The 13,157-nt window shown below is 36.8% G+C and overlaps 1 protein-coding gene across 2 annotated transcripts; it reads left to right on the top strand.

The window, feature by feature from the left end:
* Positions 1-7,488: 7,488 nt before the first annotated feature.
* On the top strand, positions 7,489-9,450 carry LOC120274816 (protein indeterminate-domain 12-like). Of its 2 annotated transcripts, none has more exons than XM_039281349.1 (3): positions 7,489-7,728; positions 7,837-8,230; positions 8,889-9,450. In XM_039281349.1, exons 1-3 carry the CDS (start codon positions 7,671-7,673, stop codon positions 9,301-9,303), a joined length of 867 nt encoding a protein of 288 aa, XP_039137283.1. In that variant the 5' UTR covers positions 7,489-7,670; the 3' UTR covers positions 9,304-9,450. The 2 variants fall into 2 exon arrangements, with proteins under 2 accessions (XP_039137283.1, XP_039137282.1); XM_039281348.1 differs by having other exon boundaries at positions 7,831-8,230.
* The last annotated feature ends 3,707 nt before the right edge of the window (positions 9,451-13,157 follow it).

Below are 13,157 nucleotides of genomic sequence, written 5' to 3'. Positions count from 1 at the left end.
CAAAGGAAGGTCCTCAACCGATGGCTCGCCTACCTAAGATGGAGGTACCCTTATTTTCTGGGGAGAACGTCCTTTCATGGATATTCCAGATTGAGCATTTTTTCGACCACCATATCACCCCGGAAGACCAGAAGATTGATATCGCGGCATTTTACATGACTGGCACCGCACTACAGTGGTTCCATTGGTTGACCTCTACCAACCAACTTACAACTTGGACGGCTTTCGTTCGTCAAGCGGAGATCCGCTTCGGACCATCCAAGTTTATTAACCATGAAGCCCGCCTCTTCAAAATTAAACAACACTCCTCTGTGACTGCTTATCTCACCGACTTTGAGTGTCTATCAACAAGAGTTACAGGATTAAGTCAAACAAGCCTGCTTAACTGTTTTCTTTCAGGATTGAGAGACGACATACAGCGCGAGTTGTATATCCTAAACCCTCAGTCGCTCCATGATGCCATTGGCATGGCTAGACTTATGGAAGACAAATGCAATGCCGCACGATTCGCATTGGGGTCACCACGCTTTTCCTCGCGCATGCCAGGTATAACGCCGGTGCAAGCAACCAGTCCACCTACTGGAAATCGTCCTTCTCCGAACATACCATCACTACCTATTAAGCGTTTAACGCCAACGGAAATGGCGGCCCGATGCGAGCGTGGTCTTTGCTACAATTGTGACGCTCCATTTACGAAAGGTCATCGATGTAACCCCTCGCAGTTCTTATGCCTCCTCGTGGGCGATGATGAGAACCTTTCTGACGACATTCTGCTACCTAAGCCACCACAACCCGGCGACGAGGGAGAACCTCCACCTGACCCAACTCCAATTAGTGATACACCTTGTATATCATTTCACGCATTAGCCGGTGTATTGGTGCCTTCCACCTTGAAGATTGCAGGGAGGGTCCATGGTAAGGAGGTGGTCGTTCTAGTGGATGGCGGCTCCACCAACAACTTCCTCCAGTCACGTTTGGCGACGCATCTGGGATTAACCATCCAACCTTCCCCCCATATGCGCGTCACGGTGGGTAATGGCGCCGAGTTACAGTGTGGGGGTGAATGTGTACAAGTTCCCCTTCAGCTTGGCGAGGCTATCTTTCCGGTCGACCTACTTCTCCTACCTGTCTTTGGTGCTGATATTGTGTTGGGAGTCCATTGGCTTGCAGGACTCGGGTCGACCATCTTCGACTATCGACAGCTATGGATGGATTTCGAATCTAATGGAGTACGTGTTCGTTTGCATGGCATGCATTCCCCTAGTAGCCTCACGTCCTCAGCTGTCTCACTCAAGCGCCATGCTCGCGGTCAACTGAATAGTCAATACTACCACCTTTCTGTCTCACTAAACTCTGACTTGGGAACAACATTATCACATTCCATAAATCACGTGGCGTCCACCACGCCTTCCTCTATCGCTGCATCTCTTCATGCATTATTGACCTCATATTCTGATATCTTTGCTACTCCGACAGGGCTTCCACCCATCCGCGAATTTGATCACCGAATACCACTACATCCCAATACTTCACCAGTGAACGTCCGACCATACCGTTACCCACACTTTCAAAAGACCGAGATCGAACGTCTGGTCGGGGAGATGCTCAAAGATGGCGTTATTCGTCCCAGCACGAGCCCGTTCTCTTCACCCGTCATCCTAGTCAAGAAGAAGGACGGATCCTGGAGGTTTTGCGTGGATTACCGCGCTCTCAATGCGGTCACTGTTCGCGACCGGTTTCCTATACCAACCGTCGAAGAACTCCTCGATGAGCTCACCGGCGCACAGATCTTCTCTAAGATGGACCTCCGCTCAGGCTACCATCAGGTGCGCATCTTTCCCCCGGACATTGACAAAATAGCATTCCGAACCCATGAAGGGCATTATGAGTTTCTCGTCATGCAGTTTGGGCTCTCCAACGCCCCCTCCACCTTCCAAGCCCTCATGAATTCTGTTTTTCGGGCCGTGATGCGACGATTCGTGTTAGTTTTCTTCGACGATGTATTAATCTACAGTCCGACTTGGGAGGAGCATCTTCAACATCTTCAAATAGTCTTTACAATGTTCCGGCAACGCCAACTCTTCGCCAAGCTGAGTAAGTGCGCCTTTGGATGCTTGCGCATTGCATATCTCGGTCATACCATTTCTGGCGAGGGAGTAACGGTAGATTCGGAGAAAGTCCAAGCTATCCAGCAGTGGCCCTTACCCACATCAGTCCGCAGTCTTCGGGGATTTCTCGGCCTCACGAGGCTATTCATGGACGCTTTGTGCAGGGTTATGCAACCATGGCTGCACCGTTGACTGACCTATTGCGAAAGAACGTTTTTGTCTGGTCAAAGGAAGCAACACACGCCTTTCAATCATTAAAGACTGCTCTCAGGACAACTCCTGTTCTTCGACTTCCCAACTTTGACCAACCATTCGAACTCCAAACTGATGCTTCGGCATTGGGCGTCGGCGCGGTCTTGTTGCAAGATGGCCATCCCCTAGCTTACTTTAGCAAAATACTCTCTTCACGTCTCCGAGCATCCTCTACATATGCGCGCGAGATGTATGCGATTACTGAAGCCGTTCGAAGATGGCGCCAATATCTCCTTGGAAGGCGATTTGTCATTCATACTGACTACCAGAGCCTACGGTCTCTCTTGCACCAAACCATACAAACACCTGATCAGTATAAGTGGCTTGTTAAGTTACTAGGCTTTGATTTTGATATATTATACAAACCAGGCTGTACCAATAAACCAGCAGATGCTCTTTCTCGTCTTCCAGACGACAATCCAACTTCTCTTTTATCCCTGGTTGTCACTCGACCATTCCCAGCCCTATGGCGTGCCCTACAACAAGCCTACAAAGATGATTCGAGTATCGCCTCATTACGGGAATCCATTCAGCATGATCCTGAAGCATACCCAGACTACACCCTCAGAAAGGATTTCATTTTTTCTCGGAACCGACTCCTCATTCCATCCAATGCGGCCCTTCAACAGTTGCTTATCGCGGAGTTTCACAATACTCCCGTAGGTGGGCATGCCGGCATCCGACGAACCTATCATCGCCTCACCAGCACGTTCTACTAGCCTGACCAAAAAAAGCATGTACGTGACTTCGTCAACTCCTGTCATACATGCCAAATGGTCAAACCCTTTAACCATGCATCCCAAGGGTTAATTCAACCTCTCCCTATACCTGGCCAGATCTGGGCATCTGCATCACTTGATTTTATCACCCATCTCCCGACGTCCACCGGCAAGACAGTTATCCTTGTTGTCGTCGACCTTCTCAGTTCACAGCTTCCCTGGTTGCCGAAGTCTTCGTTCGCGATATTGTTCGCCTTCATGGTGTCCCTACTTCTCTAATCTCTGACCGAGATCCACTATTCCTCAGCCTCTTCTGGAAAGAACTCTTTCGCTTGCAAGGGACACAGCTATCCATGAGCAGCGCCTATCACCCCCAATCCGACGGCCAAATGGAGATTTTAAACAAATACTTGGAAGACTATCTTCGCTGCTTCGTCGGCGATCATCCACGGCACTGGGTTCGGCTCCTACCATGGGCGGAGTGGCATTACAATACGGCTTGGCACTCATCCATCCAAATGTCCCCATTTGAAGCCGTGTATGGCCATGACCCTCCCTACTCTTCTAGAGTACACTCCGGATACCTCCACAATTACATCCATAAACACTCTCCTGAGTGAACGAACCCATGTCCTCACCACCTTGAAAGAAAATCTCCTTCGTTCTGAAAACCGCATGAAAAACCAAGCCAATGCCAAGCGGGTCGACATCTCCTTTCAAATAGGGGACTGGGTCTTCTTAAAACTCCAACCTTATCGACAGACATCTCTCACTCAACAAGCCACCCATAAACTCTCTAAAAGGTTCTTTGGCCCATTTAAAATACTTGAGAAAATTGGAGCTGTGGCTTACCGGTTAGAACTACCCCCCTCTGCTCAATTACATGACGTATTTCACGTCTCCAAATTAAAACGCTGTTACGGAGACCCAACGGTGCAACAGCTCCCATTTCCAGCTTCATTCCAAGATCAAAAGCCTATCTTCACACCTGTCGCGGTGTTACGATCACGTCTCGTAGCAGCCAAGGGCAAATCGGTCCACCAATACTTAGTCCAATGGGAAACCTAGTCTGCCGCCGACGCTACGTGGACCTCGAAGGAGGAGCTCCGTAAAAATTTCCCTCGCTTTCACCTTGAGGACAAGGTCTGTTCTGAAGAGGAGGCGAATGTAGCGGACCAAGACGAAGAAGTCAAGACAAAGAGTGGAGACGGAGATGCTAAGATGGCAGGCGATGGGCAAAAGGCGGGAAGACCAAAGCGCGACAGGATACCGACAAGTATGACTCGCCTCAGAGAATATGTTATGTAATAAACATAAGAGTTTGTGCTATTAATGGGAAGTGATGTCAAGTTATGCATGGATTGTAACCTTTAACCGATGGTTAAGGAACCACATGGCCATATCTTAGCGGTCATGATTTTGATATAAATGCAATCTATGGATATGGAGAGGAGATAGATAACTCTCTGATCCTTTTCTCATCTCTGTTCTTATCTTCTCTCCTTTCTTTATCCTTATCCCTTTTACCTCCCTTCATTATCTTCTAAGAACTTTATTTAGTGTCCGAGAATCGCCACACTTATCCTATATTAACAGCATATAAGCAACCTTTTTAGAGAAGTATTAACATAACCTTGCCAACAAGATGTGCTCAATAAGCTAAAAACATTAGTTAAAGAGCATCCATTTAAGTATGAAGAGTGGAGACTAATATTGTATGGTACATGCTAGTTAGACCAACATGATACCTCATAAATAGCTTTTTTTTGACTTATATAACCATTCCAGTAACAAACAATAAAATCAAACAGCAAGACATTTTATTGAAATATTCTTCCCTAGCACTGCTTTAAGAGACGTGTCACTTGTCATTTAACAACAGAACCATTATGATATATATCACCTCCACCACTTAAACATGTATCAAATTCCTAATTAATAAGAGCAACGGTTTTCCTCTCTAGAGAAGTGTAACAAAGTCCAATCTGAGCAAAACAAGGGAAAGAAATCTACAACTTCGAGCTGAACAAGAGACAAATAACATATTACTAATTAATAACATAATAACAATAACCCAAGATGAATAAAAAATATCAATATCCAATTAATGAGTGATTTATTTATTTTATTTTAATAAATAAATAAATAAATAATATCAATTTAATGTCCCACAAGGTGTTTCTCATGCTAAGAATGTATTACCATGTATATTTACTATGTTACTAGTTGGCCTCTTAACGTAGCGATATATAGATCAATTGTGTTAAAAAATTTCAGAAATTTTATTTCTCTTTTGAAATAATGGTTACAAGCATTAATATAGCAATAAAAACTCTAAAAAATGCAAAACAATTAATCCTAAAATTAAGGAATAAAATAAATATATAAATAAAATAAAATGCTATAAAAACAAAAATCTTTGACAACTTAAATCAACTACGAAATGTGATCAAAACCATTTATAAACTATAGACCCAATTAATAGTAATAGGAGTAGAAAGAATGAATCCATTACACAATCAAAATGGGCATTTGTTTAGAATCTACCATGTAAGATTATATAATTAATTTCTGCAATAGTCACTTCAAAAAACAATAATTGACAGGATTGTTTGAACAAGAGTAAAACAATCAATTACTAAGAGTACTCTATTTTTTTGTAAGGTTGTCAGACCCGGACTGACCCAACTGGTTTAACCGGAAAAACTAGAAACTGGCCATGTGGCCGACCCGGTTATACCCCATTAAATTGGGTATAAAAAAACCCGGTGTTAATCCGGTTATCGAGCGTTTCAATCAGGAACCGGTTGACCCGGCCGAGTCAATCAGGTCACAATGTTTAAATTTTTTTATAATATTTAATAATTTATTATTATTTTCTCATTAAAAACCACAAAATCATTTAAATTTAATTATTTGGGTACATAACCCAAAAAAAAAAAAAAGATAGTACCGTTTGTAGATGCCAACAATGCTCCAAATTAATTTAAAACCCATAACTTATAGAAAACGGATGAAAAAAAAACATTGGAATCAAATTATGCTATTGAGTTTTAAGTGTGTTAAGCAATGATTTATATAAAAAACACAAGAAATGAAGGGTAAACATTTAATTTTAATTAAATTAATTAAATTAAAATATGGTAAAGTCATTTAAAATTTATCCACCAAACTAATCTTTAAAAAAGTTCTCTTTTTTAGTCACATGAGTACATCAATCAATGGCTCAATCACGTTGGGTGTTGGCTAACAAAAAGAAAAAGGATTTGCAATTAAAATGCTTAAATCCCTTTTCCGAGCCATTATAAATCAACTCACGCTAGCTAGTACTCCAACCCTACCATCCAAATCATTTAATTATTAACATTTATTCGTAAAATAGATTAAATTCTTATTAATAAGAATACTTAAAAAAAAAAACGAATTCATGTGAACACATGTGTCTACTAAACAACGGTGAGATTCTTTAATAAATCTAAAATATATCACATCTTAACCTAATCGGAGTCCATGATGATCAAGGAGTCAAATTAAAAAATGAACTATATATAGTCTACCATATCTAATGAACACTTAACTAGGTTTGAGATTCCATATAAATTATATCATATTAATGATTTTGATGAAGACCATCTTCTCATAAAAATCATCTTCTTTTGAAAATAACAAAATTTAAAACAAAGAAAAGAAAAGGTTTGGTGAATGAAAGAGATGGGATTCATCAACCACATAACCTAATATATATATATATATATATACATCTTTATTTTGGTGACCACTGAAACTCATGTGCATTTATCCCTTCTCTTGCATGTTTAGCAAAAAGAATACCAACTTCTCCACAAGGAACCCCACTTCCTAAAACAGGTTTTTACTCACCACCCACTAAAAAACGGCCAAGTTATTTATATTTTTTGATTTATTTAAAAATTAATTATCTCAATTTTTTTTTATAAAAGTAGAAAAACCACGAATTGAAACTCTCAATCAAGTACTAATTCTTTTATTATAAAGATGATTATCTCAAAATTAATGTTTTAATTTAAGTTAAATAACTTTTATTGTATAAAATCTTTATAATTGTGATACATTAATAATATTTTATATTGTTAATAAACAACTTCTAGTTGATGTATTAAGAATCATCAAAATATATTTAAGACTCAATGATATATGTCATAACAAATATTTAATATAAACAAAGACCTAAAGAGAGGTGATTTAAATTTAAGTCAAAACATATAATTTTGGTAAAATCAAAGAAAGGGCAAGCATATTAATTTGCTATTTTTTCAAAAGAGTGGTAAGTAAATAATAATAATAATAATAATAATAATAATAATAATAATAATAATAATAATAATAATAATAATACCTCTTCCTAAACTTACTCTGAACTGTCCCTTCTCAAAAAGTTCACAGAGTTAAAAAGAGCATTCATTCCCTGCTTTGAAATTATCCAATGTTCTTCCTTCATTGCATGTTTCTGATCAGATCACTTGGAAACATATACCCATCTTTCCTTTTTCTTTCTCCCTTTTAAACCCCTCTTCTTCTCCTTCTTCTTCATCTTTTCAACCATTACTCAAACATGTTTCAACACTCCATGTCCATGCTCAAGAAGAAGAGAAACCAACCTGGAAACCCAGGTATATATGATCTCTACATGCAAACATGTTGTCTTTTGATTCATTGATCATTTCAGTTGATGGAATATATATATATATATATATATTTATATATGTTTGAAGATCCAGATGCTGAAGTAGTAGCAATGTCACCAAAGAGCTTGATGGCAACAAACAGATTTGTATGTGAAATATGCAACAAAGGTTTCCAAAGGGACCAGAACTTGCAGCTTCACAGAAGAGGTCACAACCTGCCATGGAAGCTCAGACAGAAGAGCAACAAGGAAGTGATGAAGAAAAAGGTTTATGTTTGTCCTGAATCAACTTGTGTGCACCATCACCCTTCAAGAGCTCTTGGTGATCTCACTGGAATCAAGAAACACTACTGCAGAAAACATGGTGAGAAGAAGTGGAAGTGTGACCGGTGTTCTAAGAGATATGCTGTTCTTTCTGATTGGAAAGCTCATCTCAAGACTTGTGGAACCAAAGAGTACACTTGTGATTGTGGAACTCTGTTCTCCAGGTGATGATTATTTATTTATTTATTTATTTATTTTTGGTTAATTTTGTTGAAATTTATGGTGTTAAAGATGTGCAGGTGAGTTGCATATACATATAATATATATATATATATATATGTGACTTGCCTGAAGATAGAAAATGAATACATTTAAAGAGATATGTCAGGTGAAATCATTCATATCTGGAAAAAGAAATAAATTCGTGCTGCCATTTCAGCAAATTCAGGGAAAATATTTAACATTTTGAAACATATATATAATAAAGTGATAGGTTCATTACAGAAGGAAGGGACAAAATTGTATGATGACATAAACATATTAGAAATTTATACATCTCTCATGATAGGACATATATAAATATGTATTTCTGCTGAATTTTATTGAAATATTTCAAAGATTTCATGATTTTGTTTAGAAATGTATCATTTCTTAAACTCCAAAACAAAACAGAAAAATATATTTCTGCATTGATCGATCACTATAGCTAGTTCAAACATTTCAGACATATATATTATCATCATTTTGTTCATAATTTTCAGCAGAAATTATAAAAAAAAATAATTAGATGAAAATATATGATCTTACTTTTGAACTGCATGATGAAAACATGAAACCCTAATTTTGTTTTTGTGATAAATGCATGCATATGCATGCATGCAGGAAGGACAGCTTCCTCACTCACAGAGCTTTCTGTGATGCACTGGCACAAGAGAGTGCAACACTGATCTCCATGAAACTACCTCATGAGCTTCCTCAACCTTCTCTTCACCATGAACTCCACTCATTGAACCCTAACCCTAAACCTAACCCTAGTCTCTCGGCCATGGCTTTGCTGCAAAAGGCAACTGCCATGCGTTCTTTCCCTTTAAATGGTTGTGATTTGACCACGTGGAGAAACGAGGACCGTCCGACCAGGGACTTCATTGGCGCCGTCGATGTTAGAGTTGGTAATGCTGCGGCGGTGGAAGCGCCGGCGCCGGCGCCGGCGGAGGATAATGTAGAGCAGCCTGTGAGCGTGGCCGTGGATCCGGTGACTCGCGGTGAGCATACGCGGTGGTTCACCACCTTCGGATGAAGAGAATTGGGTGACTATTAATAATATATAGATGTATGTATGTATGTATGTCCTTTTTTCGTTATGGTCCTCATTGTGTGTGAAAATTTGGTTTGAGTATGAGAATATATAGAACTAGTTTATTTTGAGTGATGGATTAATGTTTTTCTTCTATGAAATTTAATTATTTAAATTAAATATTAAATATTTAATTTTGAAAGTTTATAAATATTAAAATATTTTGCCACATTCATCCAAAGAAAAAAGGATTACATTTCACAAAAGTGAATAGATAAAAAACAGACACAACTACGAAAAGAAGTATAACAACTAAGAGAAAAGACAACGTAACTAACGTAAAAATGAATAACAAAGACAGAAAAAGACTTGGTGACTCTTAAAGGGACATGGGCTCCATGTTGAGTTGGTAAGAAATCAAATCAATCAGATTAATTGTTTTTTTTTACTCATTTATTTATATCGAAGTTTTTTTTTTTTTTTTTATGCATGTCATGTTTATTAGATATGTGTTTGATTTTCATGAATAGACAATGGATTTTTTAATTAAAAATAATGGGATATGTAACTTGACTGGATGAAGAAAATTTTATTTTATTTTTTTAAATTATATGTAATATCCAATGAAATACGTTATAAATTTTTTTTTATAAGAGAGTAAAGATTTTATTTTAATCAAATTTTAAACACCAGAATTTGTTCAAAGAGGGACAAATATTAATTTAAATCGTGGGTGAAGTAATTCCTGAAAAGTGGAGTGATATAGGTAATTTCATTAATTTTCAAGGGTGGCAAATAAGAACCTCGATAATTTATCATGAGTTGGTGGAGATTCTCTCTACATGTATATATTTATATTTTGACAAAAGTGATAAACGCTATCGAAGAGATAGACTAGTATGAAGGTGCACAAATTGCCGTGACTTAATGAATTTTAGAGATTTATCATATGCGATAGACTAACTAGCGAGATAATGAAGGCATGTCATTTACGCTCAAGATGATGTATCAGGGACCACAACTCAACATGGTAAATTTTTTTGTTATGCAACTTTAAAGGGTGGATAATATGATTTATCTCACAGGGAACACACAATGAGACCTAATATATATACGGGACTCAGTATACATTAAATGAATAGTTTTCTATTGTATTGGACCCATAGTGAATAGTGCGTGAACAATACTAAACGAGTTAAGTTTCAATCCCTTACACTTTTTGTGATGAGTTATTACTATATTACTGGTGGTTTCTTTGTAAACACTATTTATAAATAGCGCATAGACTCTATTTATAAATAGTACGCATTTTGGGGTGAATTATCACAATAAATAATGCTTAGACTCAATATGTAGGTGGTATATCAATAATCAACATTATCACATGGGAGTAAATAGATATATATATATATATATATATATCTTTGTACTTTAATATATTATAAATGGAAATTTAGCCAACATTTTTTTTTTATTTTTATTTACTTTCCCTCGATAGACATAGACTAAAGATTATAAGCTCAAAATATGCATGATTAAATTCAAATTTTTAAACTCAAATTTTTAAAAATTATCATTATTATTACTATTTATTTATTTTTTTTTAAATTATTACGTCTCGACATGTTCTTAGCACGTGACAACCGTCGTGATGTCCAAGAGTAGGTGGCATGTATATACACTCATCTTTTAAAAACTGCAAGATTTAGTGGTACTTTTGCTAGTTAACACTTCAAAAAATGGACAAAATTAAGTTAACTTCAAAAATAATTTAAGAAAATTGGGGATGAGTAACACAGTTACATTTACTCAGTGAGGAGTTTAAAAAAAAAATATTTCGAACTCAAGGAGATTCCTATAGTAGTTACAATAAATATAAGCTCAAATATAAACATTAGTAGATTAGATTTCAGTATATATGCACTAATAGGAGAATAGATATTCCAAGTACAAGAATAGTGACAAAAATAAATGTATAAAACTCAATAAATAGCTCTTGAATATACACATTATAGTGATAAAAAATCAATGATATAATATTTTCAAAAAAATAATTTAACCTAGGGTTGGATTTTTGAAATACAAATTATGGGCCTACCAAAGTAACTTTCGAATTGGCCATAGCCGTGGCTTAGTTTGGGGGTCTGCCAAGGCTACATTTTACATTTTACTCCTTTTTTTTTTAAATATTACCTGCTTTGGTGTTGGCTTGAGTTTACCAATGTGGTGAAGCATAGTGACTTAGAATTAAGAAGTGTCTCTCCTATCTATTAGAGTTTCTTGTGCCACCCTAAATAGAGATAACATACTCCTGATCATCCACGCCACCTCTCAATAGGTTGATCAGTGGGTAGAACCCTATACTGTAGTAGGCTAAGCCCTCGGTTCACTACTATCACCATAAAATAGAATCTCAAAATCAAAATAAAATGAGTGACGTTGTCGGCATAGGAGTAATTTTATCTTTATAATATCAATGGCATTCACACATGCAGTAATTTGTTATAAACTCGATAGCTGCAAATAATCATTTATTAAACTTAATTTTATCAAAATCGAGAACATTTCATAAACAAATTCATGAACTAATAAGCTCTTATTAAACCATCTCTCATTTGGGAAAACCTTCCTTGTACACCAAAATATTTTAAAACATTTACTTAAATACGTAATAAAATATCCGATAAAGCAAATGATTGTCCTTTAGATTATTTACGGAATTCATCTATTAATCATTTAATGGTGTAATTATCTCATTTGTTACCTATTTAGGTGTTGTTAATATTTTTAAATTGATAACAAATCCCATAGATAAGGTAATTTGTTATATTAGCCATATTTAGAATAATTATACAGAAAGGAGAGTATAAAATTCAAACTAATTACAAGGCAATACAACAAGTCAAGAAACATGTTAGGTGATGCGAATTTCAACAATCCACTCACGTTTAATAGCGATGCAAAAGTAAGATTGTAAAAAAGACATAAATAAAAGAATGAGTGAGTGAAAGAAGGAAGAAAATGGCTTGTATCAAGGGAAAAGGAGAGCTTAATTAGAAAGGAATATTTTGCAGCTTAGGTGATGTTCAAAACATGATTATAACTAAAGAAATCTTCAAGGAAACGGGCGTGCATGGAATATATATATATATATATTTCAAAAGACCCAGAAGACTTGAGAATGGGTTGTCATGCACCTTGGTTTGAAGATTTTACAGTAAGGGAATATATATATATTAGCTAAAACTAATAACATTACTCATCTACACCACAGCAGGAACTCATGACAGCAGCTATTACCAAGAATTTTTAATAACTTAACTACTAGGATTGCCAAGTAACTAACAACATAGAGTCACAAATTAAGCAATATACTATTGGAATTGCTGAATCTTTTACAAGGATCACAAGGTATCATCTAAAACAAACACCAAGTTTTCTCATGCTAGACTGTGGGATTTCAACCAAAAACATTACTAATCGAGGAGCCTTACCCAAAATTAGCTGCAACAATCAATAAAATAAAAAGAAATAATAAAAACCAACCAACTTTAACTAAGGTCTCTTCAACTAACTGCAAAGGAGGGATGATTTAGGCTCCCACAGTTCAACCATCCTAGACTGTAGAAAGAAGGCTGGTTTTAATTAGCCTTCACTTGGAGCACACTTGGCTACAATGAAAGCAAACATGATGAGGAAAATGCAAGATAAGATTCATGTTTTAAGCTTGGAGTAAGAGAAAGGTGAAGGTTTAAGAAGACAGGGAACAATGATACAAAGTAGGGCTTTCCTTAACATTGATTCGAATGGAATCCATAAGGAGAGCAACATATACTTAAGTTGAGAGTAAGAATTCA

This window comes from Dioscorea cayenensis, chromosome 13 (assembly GCF_009730915.1).
Source record: "Dioscorea cayenensis subsp. rotundata cultivar TDr96_F1 chromosome 13, TDr96_F1_v2_PseudoChromosome.rev07_lg8_w22 25.fasta, whole genome shotgun sequence".
Taxonomy (NCBI): Eukaryota; Viridiplantae; Streptophyta; class Magnoliopsida; order Dioscoreales; family Dioscoreaceae; genus Dioscorea; species Dioscorea cayenensis.
The sequence above is the reverse complement of the archived record's forward strand: the minus strand, read 5'-3'. Positions and strand labels throughout refer to the sequence as shown.